Genomic DNA, 9555 nt, shown 5'->3' with positions numbered 1-9555 from the left:
CCCCCCCCCCCCCCCCCCCGTGCCGCGCACCTCCCACAGAATGACGCCGAAAGACCAGGCGTTGGTGGCGGGGCTGTGGCGCTCGCCATTCATCAGGACCTCGGGGGCGCACGCCGGCATCGCCTCCCAGGCCAGCGTGTCGGAGCCGAATGGGTCTCGGTCGAAGCAGAAGTGGCAGGCGGTGCTGACCTGCAAAAGTGGTGGGAAGCGTGGTGGGTGTGGGGGCGTGGCGAGGCGGCGGGCAGGGCATGGAAGGAAGGGCAGGTACGGCTCCAGGTCATCGCCAGGGCTGGCAGGCAGAGGCAGGCGCTGCACACCTTGGCCTGGAAGCAGCGCGGGTCGCCCCCCACGGCGCCACCCAGGTGCACGCAGCTGGAGTCCAGCTGCCCCTGCACCATGCCGTGGCGGTGGAGGTGGGCCAGCGCGGATGCAATGTCCTGCGGGGTGGGGAGGGGTAAGGCGCGGCAGGCGGCGCCGCGTCAGCGCCCAGCACATGTGGAGATGTTCGCCTCAATAGCCAGGCAGGGGTCTGTGCCGCGAGTTCCTGTGCAGATATGCAGACTGTAAATCTAAAAAGGGGGAAGGAAGCAGGGCAGGCAAGGGCAGCGGTAGGGGGCGGCTCACCCGCGCGGTCAGCAGGATGTGGCGCAGGTTGGGCGGCGCGTCGCGAGCCGGCCACTGCTTGAGGCAGTCGTGGCCGATGGCGGCTTCCAGGCTGCCCTGCTTGCAGTGCTGCGGGCAGGGGACGGGAGTGGAATGCTGCTAAACAGGCGAGCTTACACGTGGCGCTGGGGGGACCTGCTGAGAGATCTCCAGAGCAGGCTGGCTCTCAGCGCGCATCCATGCACCGCTTTCCAGCGCCCACGCAAGCGCAGCTCCTCGCACCTCCATGACAGCCCACACGTCCACCACCCTGCGCGGCCACTCCTCGCCGCCGCCGCCGTCGCCGCAGGCGTCTGCGCCCTCCGCGAGGGACACCTGTACCGCCGAGGCCAGCACCTGCACCAGGTTTGGGTGCTCCAGCGCGGGGCTGCAGGAGCGGAGGGGGGAGCAGGGCGGGGGCGGGTGTGTGGGGGTGGGGCAGATTGGGTCGGGCCTTGGGCGAGGCGGCAGGCCAGGTGGCAGGCCAGGCTGGCGACTCGGCTTGGTGGGCCAGCTGGCGCGCACCTGTTGGCGGCGGCCGCGGCCTGCGCCTGCAGCCGCCGCACATCATCATCTGTTGACACCAGATGCTCGCTGACCTGCTTTCCGGGAAGGAGGGCCGGGCCGGGGCAGAGGGCGGGGGTCACCAACGGCTGCGACGGCCACGTCGAGGCAGCAGCACCTGCCCGCCCGCAAGCAGCTTGTTTGGCACATGTACCGCACATGTACCGCCTGCATGCCAGGCCGACCCGGGCCGCCGCTCACCATAATGGAGACGCGGCGCTGGCGCCACACGCCCGTGTACAGGGGCGAGCGCCCGCACTGGCCGGTGCGGCTTCCCACGTGCACCTCGCGCAGCAGGGCTGCCACGTCGGCGGCGCCCACCGTGCACCGCGGCACGTCTGCCGCGCCGCTGCTGCATGGCTCGCAGCTGTAGCCCACGCCGGGGCGCCCGTCCTGGCTGGCGCGGGCATGCGGGGGCGGGGGCGGGCGCTGCAGGTCAAGTGAGAAGCAGTTGCGTCCCGGCGGGGGCTTGGGGAGGTGGCGCGGCGGCGGCGGGCCGGCGCGGGACGTCGCGTGGGTGGGCGGGCTGTAGCCCTCGCTGTACCCGCCGTCAGACTTGCCGCTGCTGCCGCCCAGCTTCGTGGAGCTGCTGTTGGCGTCCCACTGAGGCTGTTCCAGGACCTGTGTGTGCAGGTGTGGGGCGGGTGGGCGTGGGCATGACCATTTGGGGGGGTGCAAGGATGGCCACACGCCCTGGAGCGGCGGCTGTCCTGGGGCGCCAGAGGCCCAGGACGCAGTGCTGCGATTGTCGGCGGAGATGCCCCCCACACCTCTGCCTTCGCCACCCACTCACCCTCTGCTTGCTGGAGACGCAGTTGCCCATACTTGGGTGCCGCTGGAGGGGGAAGCAGCGGGTTGCGGTGGTCGGGTGCAGGTGCACACGCGAGCAGAGGTTTCGAGCTGTGGTGTGCAGAAGCCCAGCGAATGCGATTGGCCTTCAGATGCAGGCGAGTAGAAAATGCGATTGATGTGTTTCGACCGGAGTCCTCCGGTCTGATGCGCTATCTGCTCTGGGCGCCAATTTGGGAGGAGTTTGTCGGTTTTTGTAGGTGTCTGCGCCCCAACGGATCAGTATACGCCACCGGAATCATGTGTTAACGCAATGGGAGCACCGGGGCCATGATGCCGGTGCTCATCTCAATCATGGTCGAGGGCCTTGCTGGCAAGTTGAAGGGGAAGTATCCACGGAGTTTAAATTCGTCAAAAACCGGAGAATGCCACGAGGACCAGCGTCAAGCGGGAGGCAGCACCCCGAGGTTAATGGCCACACCCCCAACACCACCTGCAGCTGCCCCCGGGGCAAGGGCCTTCACGTTGCTGCTAGCAATCAGTGCGGCAATTAGAACAGGTCGTCGATGTCCTGCAGCATCTGGTCCTCGCTGGCAGCCACCTCCACAGGCCCCAGGCCCTCCAGCCCGCACAGCAGCCGCTGGGCAGCCGCCTGCGTGGGGTCGGTCGCATGGGCCATGCCAGCCGCCCTATCGAGGATGCTCGATGCCGCCACCGGGCTGGTGGGCAGGCTGGGCCCGTGCTTCGCAGGGCTGCTGGCGCTGCTCGGCCGCCCAGCCAGCAGGCCAGAGTCTAGCAGCACCTGCTGGCTGCGGGGCCGCGCCGCTGGCGCGGGCCCTGCCGCTGCGCCGCCGCCGCTGGCGCCGCCAGCGGCGCCTTGCTGTGTGGAGGGCCCTGCCGCCGCCGCCGCCACCGGCTGCTGCTGCACCTCCCGTGTGGCCGGCGGGCCGAGAGCCTGCTGCTGCTGGGCGGGCAAGCCATCTGCCTGGCTTGCCTGCCCGCCGCCGGCTGGCGGCTCCGGCGCCTCTGGCCGTGCCTCACCGGGCTGCCCTCCTAGGGACCCAGGCAGGGACGGCGGCGGAGCTGGATCCTGCTCCTGCTGCCGCTGCTGCTGCTGCAGCTCTTGCTGGGGCTCCTTGTTCTGCTGCTGCTGCTGCTCCAGCTGCTGCGGCTGCGGTGGCGACTCTAGGGAAACAATCGGCAACACCACCTCTGCCGCCACCGGGGGCGTGCCCTGCTGCTGCACCCGCTCGCCCACCTCCTGCCCGCCCTCCTGCCGCTGCTGCTGCCGGCTGCCTGGCCTGGCCGCCCGCGGGGCCTGCTGCTTCTGGCGCCGCCCGCGGGGCGCCGGCGCGGCGTGCGCAGGCGCCGCCACCGCCCCGGCCGCCGCCACCTGGTGCCACCGGTCCGCCGCTTGCGAGGCGGGGCGGGAGCCCGCTCCTGCCGATGGCGGCGTGGGCGAGGCAGCTGAGGGGCGCACCACCGCCTGCAGCACTTCAGCCATCAGCGGATCTGCGGGAAGCTCTGCCAGCACCATCTGCGGGTCAGCCAGCAGCTCTGCCATGAAGCCGCCGTCGGGGCTGCCCCGGGCACCGCCCTGGCCGCCAGAGTCGCCGCCGCCCGCGTCGGCGGCGGCACGGGGCGCCACCTCACCCGCACCGCTGCCGCTGCCCGACCCCGGCCTGTCCAGCGCGAAGCTCACGCCGCCCTGGCCGCCTCCCAGGTTGTCGTTGATGTGCTGCGCCAGGTTCTCGGCGAAACGCAGCTGCGGGGCGGAGGTGGCGGCGGCAGCGGCAACGGCGGCGGCAGGCAGGGAAGCGCGTCACAGGGTGGAGGCCGGGTCTTAACAACGGGCTGACGTGGCGTTCACAGGAAGATCTCAAGCACGGCGAGCCTCAGGCCTGGTGCAGGAAGTCAGCTTCAGCCGGGCAAGACCGGCACAAGCCCCATCCTGTGCTCCCAGCCCGCCACAGCCCACACCCACGGCAGCGCAGCCGATCCAGAGCGCACACAGCGGGCCGGCCCACCTGCAGCGGTCCATCATCCAGCAAAGCCTCCAGCCCTTCTGCATCCAGCTGCAGGTTGAGGAGGTCCGTAGGAGAGCCCCAGCCGCTGCCGCTGCCGCCAGCCTCCCCCACCTCCCCAAGCAAGCCAAAGCCGGCGCCGGCGCCACCGCCGCCGCCCGCGGGGCTGGCCGCGCCGCGCTGCCGCTTGCGGGGCGCGCCCTTGCGCTGCCTGCCCGGCGTGACGGCGCCCTGGCGGCCCGCCGCCGCGGCACTGGATGCGTAGAGCTGGCCGCCTGCCTGCGCGGCAAAGTGGGCGTGCTGTCCCAGCGGCACGAAATGGTGCGGCATGGCGGCCTGCGGCGGCTGCGCCCCGGCCTGCTGCTCGCGCAGCCACTGCGCCTGCGCCTGCTGCGCCGCCACCGCGGCCTGCTGCTGCGCCGCCTGCGCGGCCTGCTCCGCCTGCGCCGCGGCCTCCACCGCGCCCTGCTGCTCGCCGGCTTCGGCATCCAGCGCAGCCAGCAGGCGCGCGGCCAGCGGGTTGCGCCCTGCCAGGGCCAGCCGCCGCGTGCTGCGCTCCTTCAGCTGCACATACTCGTTCAGCAGATCCAGCAGGCTGCGCACCCCAGGCGGCGGCGGCGCAGAAGCCACGCCACGGAAGAACGCCTTGGCCTCGCTGCAGCACGGATGTAGGTAGGGAGGAGCCGGTTGTGTGTGGCGCCGGGCGACGGGGCGCGCCAGCGGCGGCGGCGGCAATGTCTTCGGAACGGCAGCAAACTCCCAGCCTCACCGCCTGAAGCTGGCCGCCGTCTTCCGGTAGCCGCTCTGCTCCAAGTAGCTCACGACCAGGACAGCCAGCTCGTAGGGCGACACAACGTTTTTGTCCATGCGGGCAGCGTGTCGAGCGCGATGGCTCCGTTCGCACCCCTGTATGCCAGTCGTCCTCTGGTTTCGCCCCGGGGAGCTCAGGACACGTAGCCACCCATGGCGGATTCGAAAACGAGGGATAAGTCTCCGGCTGACCCTTCACACTGCCCACACGCGGTGCGCACGAGGGTGTGAGTTGCGGAGGAAGGCGGGCGGGGCTTTGTGAGTGGGTCGCCAAGCTGCCGCCGCCACAGCACTCAAAGCGCCGGGCAGTTTTGTCTGCGCCACCCACAAGCCATCAAGCCCACCACCCCAAACCTCCTCCTGAATACATGAACAGCGCATCGGTGGTTACAATAACGTAGACTCGCAAGACTCAGTCATCGGCACTTGCCAGGCAGCCGGCGACGGGCGCGCCAGGCGGCGGCAGCTGGAGAGGACACCAGGGCTCAGTTCCTGTTCACCAGAGTGTCGTTGGCATGCTCATGCATGTACCGCTCCCAGTCCTGGTTGCTCCTGATGATCTCCCGGAAGTACTTGTGCCTACACAGCAGCAGCAAGCAGCCACTCCCTCGGCGGCCCAGCCCCAGCACGAAGGTAGGGAGAGGACGAGGCGGCGCCAAGATAGCGCTTGTGCATGCATGCCAGCCTCCTCATCCCGGCATGGCGCCCGCCACATACCTCTCATACTCAGACTGGTACTTGATCACCATGCCCGCCTCCTCGACATAGGCGCCCCCAAACCAGCGGGACGCCTCGTCCGGCTCCCGGGTGGTGAACGGCACGTACGGGTAGAAGCGGGTGAGCGGCCACAGCCCCTTCCTTTCCAGCTGGAACTTGATGACCTGCTCCAGGTTCCAGTTGGACTTGTGGGCCATGCTTTCCAGCAGCGCCTCGCTGTCGCACACCATGTCGGTCGGCAGGCTCAGCACAGCGGCCACGTGGGCCCGCGGAATCACGATATGCCGGTCGGTGACGCCGCTCCAGCCCTCGCCGTCGGGGATCCAGATGTGCTGCGGCGGCAGCACCCTGAGGGGCGGATGCAGCACACCGTAAAAGTAGTCGGAGCGTGTGACGATGAAGCGGTCGTAGCGCGACAGCAGGCCGCCGGCCGCCAGGTTGTGCAGCAGCAGCCAGCGGAAGAAGAGCAGGATGGCGGCGGACCCGGGGTGCTGGTGGCGCTCGTCGCGGATGCCGCCCAGCCACTGGTCCCCCAGCTGCAGCAGCTTGCGCCAGTCGCCGCTGCAGTTGCTGCGCCGCTGGATGTCGTCGAACGCGGCGCCCCAGTCGTCGACCTCGGGGTAGGTCCAGACGTAGCGGGCGTGCGCGTAGAAGCCGTTGCCGGTGGTGTTGGCCTCCTGGGCGACAGCCAGCGCCAGGTCCACGATCTCTGGCGAGCCGGGGCACAGATTGTCGAGGAAGTGGGACTTGTAGTTTGGCCAGGTGACGCGGTGGCCCCGCGTCTGGGCGAGCACGCAGACCAGCACCCGCTCACAGGCGTGCCCCTCCGCTGCCCGTCGCTGCTCCTGCAGGCGGGCGCAGCCGGCTGCTTGATGCACCTGCCTGGAGCAAACTGCTGCTGCTCTGCATGCCGGCCGGGAGCTATTGAGTTGCAGCTATTGAGTTGCAGAGCTCACTCTGGTCGGCAGCGACGGCGAGTTGCCGACGATGGACAGGACGCAGCAGAGCGCCAGGCCCGCCACTGCGCCGATGCTTGCGACAAACGAGTATTTGCGCGACGCCCTGGCGGCCATCTCCCAAAAAATGAGGGCTCTTCACTTCGACAGGAGCGGTTCTGAGAAGGGCTGTTCACTAGGTCGCGCAGGGGAGGAAGCACGAGTGGCTGGGTGGCGGGTGCCTCCCCAACTTCTGGGAGGCGCCAAACAGAGCAATGAAAAGCAGGCTGACGAGCGGCTTCTGGAGGCAGGCCAAGCAAAGCGCGCCAATCCGCCCGCCGTGCTGCGCCCTGCTGAGTTCTACAGATGAGCTATCTTTCATGTGCGTTCCATTAATCTGCGCTAAAGGTTCTGTGGAAGTGGCGCCGCGCCTCCCGCGCTGCGCAACGTGGCGCAGGAGCGGCAGCCTGCTGCCAGCGGCTGCCAGCTGCAGCGCTCTTTTCAAACTGGGCCCTGTGACCTTCACATGTATGCCGCTACTGGTGAGCAATACACGATTTCAATGCAATTCCCAAGGCTGGTTTGCGCTGTGTACCACAGATGCAAGGCAAGCAATGCAAATGCTTGGTGCCTGGGGCAGCCGGTGGCAGCTCTCCGAGAGCGCTGCCGTGCCACTGACATTGCGTCAGCCGCCAAACACCACAGCCCAGTCAATGACCAGCGGCATGCCGGGCGGCGTGTCAAAGCGCAGAGTGCCGCGGGATGGTGCATAGGAAAAGCGCACGCTGCCGCCGGCCGCCTCCACGGCCGCGGGCCGAGCGCTGCTGTAAGCCAGCACCGTGCCGGCGCCGCGCGTGGTCAGCCGGAAGCGGCGCTCGGTGGCAGGGACAGCTGCAGAGCTGCCACCGCCGCTGTCGTCTGCTGGGGCCTCCAAAGGCGCATCCTCCCACCCGCACCTGCAGGCTGGCCAAGAGGGGGGGCGAGTTGACTGCGGCACCTGCTATGCCATTGCTGGTCGGTGTTCAAGCGCTGAGCTGAAGCTGCGCCGAGCTCAAGCTGTCGCAAGCTGCGTGCCGGGGCTCACCTTGTTACCCCGCAGCCGGCATTCAGCAGATTGATGAGGCCGATTGGAGCAACCCGGATGGGTCGTGGCAGCCCCGCGGCGTCCTCCTCGCCGTCGCACGCAGCGGAGGCATCGCCAGCTCCTGCCCCGCTCGTGCCAGCGCTCTCCCGGATGGCAGAGATGGTGAGGATGTCGCTGCCGCCGCCAGGGGCCAGCTCAACTGCCACGGCCTGGTAGGAGGAAAGCACCATCAGCTCCTGCAGGGGCCCAATTGGGCAGCTGGGGAGGGGCTGAGATGGAGGACGGCAGCTGAACTACGGTTTGGCAGGCTGTGCAGCGGCATGTGCGCCACGTGGAGAACGCACCCTACCGTGCCCCCCCCAAGCATCCAGCCTCCCCATGCATGCACCCACCACACACACCGGCAGCCACCAGCGCGGAAGGCCAGGCATGCGTGCAATGGAAAGACCCCAGCAGACCACCTCAGCTGGGAAATTTCCAGTGCCTATGTGATGCTCTCCGACTCCCACGCCTGATGCATGCGGTGTGTTGTGGGGTGCTGACATCACCACGGTGGACTGTGCCCCGCTGCCCAGCCACCGACACCAGGGTGCTCCTCTTCGAAACAAAGAAAGATAGAATACACCCTTGGGCGTGGATTGAGGAAGCCGGCTGGGAGCTCCCCTTTCCCACTCACCTGCCGGCCGTCCACCCAAACCGCAAAGCTGGCGCTGCTAGAGCCGCCAGAGCCACCAGAGACGGGGGTGGGGCCCGCCGCCAGCCCCTGCACGTCGGCCGGCTTGATGTGGGCCGTCACGGCTGGGGGCTGGGAGTCGTGGAAGTGGAAGCCGCGGCGGGGGGCGCTCCAGGAGGCGCCCTGCGGGGGCGGCAGCGGGATGCGGGCAGGCCTCAGCAAGCGGCACCATGAACAGTGCAGGTGGGCGTGGGGGCGCAGCTTGTTGGTCTCAAGCCGAGCAAGATGAGTTTCTCCCTGGCTGGCTAGCCAGCTTAGGACCCATCCAGAGCCAGAGCCGCTCCACACCCCAACATGGCAGCCTGCAGGTCCTCCCAGCCAATGCTGGCTGCCCCAGCCTTCACCAGACCCCAGGCCGCCCCCAGCCGCCCAGCTCGCCTGCACGTTGAAGGCCGCCACCACGCCGCCGCAGGGATTCAGGTTCCACACTTTAAGAGCTGTGGCCCCGTCCTTGTTCACGTCGCAGAACAGGCAGTCAGGGGTGGGGCGCCCCGGCAGCAGGCACCGCGGCACTGCACGGGCAGGCACAGCCAGGAGGCGGCAGCGCGCTCGAGAGGTTGCTGCCTGCTTGCAGGGTATGCTGTGGCAGACAGGCAGTCAGGTGAGGGGAAGCAAGCCAGGCATCGAGACAGGCACCACTGCACTGTGGCAGGCTCTACTCAGACATTAAATGTGCCTGGCAGCGCAGCCAGCCACAGCCCCCGCCCCACCTGTTCCATCTGGCAGCACCAGGCGGCGCAGCAGGGCAAAGTCGTGCTGGCCTGGCTTGTCGGAGATGTAGATGGGGCCGCCTGCGGCAGGGAGGAAAGCAGGAGGAGGAAAGCGGGGCGAGGAAAGCATGGAAAGGCTCAGCGGGTCAGGAGTAAAGCACACTGGCAGGTGGCGAGGCGAGCGGGCTGCCATCAGAGAAGCCAGACATGGCAGCCAGGCCGGGGTTCAAGCCATGCTGGCAGGCGCTGCCCGCCAGCGGCCCCGCGCTTCCTAGCTGCCGAGGCTGGTCGCTCACCGCTGATGGCGCGGGCGGTGGCGTGCAGCAGTGCGGCGTCGTGCCGGCTGTGAAACATGTCCTGCGGGCGCAGGGTGTGTTGAGCATGGACCATGTGTGTTGGTGTGGCACGCGCGGGGCGCGTAAGGCACCGCCACACCACAATCTTGATGCTGGCCCTCACAGGGCGCTGATCCCAGGCTGCCGCACAGCCGCAGCCACAGCCGCAGGCACAGCCCACAGCCCCACCCAGTCGGGTATGTGGATCTCCT

General features: G+C 68.8%; 3 protein-coding genes across 3 annotated transcripts in view; all 3 read right to left on the bottom strand.

The window, feature by feature from the left end:
- CHLNCDRAFT_53532 (hypothetical protein) overlaps nucleotides 1-2029 on the bottom strand; it is a gene marked incomplete at both ends in the record, with an annotated part of 2556 nt that extends 527 nt beyond the window's left edge. The window contains 7 exons of the mRNA XM_005845679.1: nucleotides 31-189; nucleotides 318-437; nucleotides 625-732; nucleotides 886-1030; nucleotides 1168-1241; nucleotides 1408-1827; nucleotides 2000-2029. Coding sequence (XP_005845741.1) covers nucleotides 31-189; nucleotides 318-437; nucleotides 625-732; nucleotides 886-1030; nucleotides 1168-1241; nucleotides 1408-1827; nucleotides 2000-2029 — 1056 coding nt within the window. The remainder of the gene's footprint in view (nucleotides 1-30; nucleotides 190-317; nucleotides 438-624; nucleotides 733-885; nucleotides 1031-1167; nucleotides 1242-1407; nucleotides 1828-1999) is intronic.
- A 516-nt stretch (nucleotides 2030-2545) lies between these two features.
- On the bottom strand, nucleotides 2546-6619 carry CHLNCDRAFT_53531 (hypothetical protein; the record flags this gene model as incomplete). The annotated part of the gene is made up of 6 exons (XM_005845678.1): nucleotides 2546-3760; nucleotides 4023-4674; nucleotides 4789-4856; nucleotides 5330-5408; nucleotides 5547-6391; nucleotides 6503-6619. 6 exons carry the CDS (start codon nucleotides 6617-6619, stop codon nucleotides 2546-2548), a joined length of 2976 nt encoding a protein of 991 aa, XP_005845740.1.
- Nucleotides 6620-7166: 547 nt separating this feature from the next.
- The window catches only part of CHLNCDRAFT_136344 (hypothetical protein), a gene marked incomplete at both ends in the record, with an annotated part of 8124 nt that continues 5735 nt past the window's right edge, over nucleotides 7167-9555 (bottom strand). Inside the window, 6 exons of the mRNA XM_005845677.1 lie at nucleotides 7167-7437; nucleotides 7566-7801; nucleotides 8242-8421; nucleotides 8683-8810; nucleotides 9009-9089; nucleotides 9305-9365. Coding sequence (XP_005845739.1) covers nucleotides 7167-7437; nucleotides 7566-7801; nucleotides 8242-8421; nucleotides 8683-8810; nucleotides 9009-9089; nucleotides 9305-9365 — 957 coding nt within the window. The remainder of the gene's footprint in view (nucleotides 7438-7565; nucleotides 7802-8241; nucleotides 8422-8682; nucleotides 8811-9008; nucleotides 9090-9304; nucleotides 9366-9555) is intronic.

The sequence above is a fragment of the Chlorella variabilis genome, assembly GCF_000147415.1.
Source record: "Chlorella variabilis unplaced genomic scaffold CHLNCscaffold_16, whole genome shotgun sequence".
NCBI lineage: Eukaryota > Viridiplantae > Chlorophyta > Trebouxiophyceae > Chlorellales > Chlorellaceae > Chlorella > Chlorella variabilis.
This window is presented reverse-complemented; position numbering and strand designations above follow the sequence as displayed.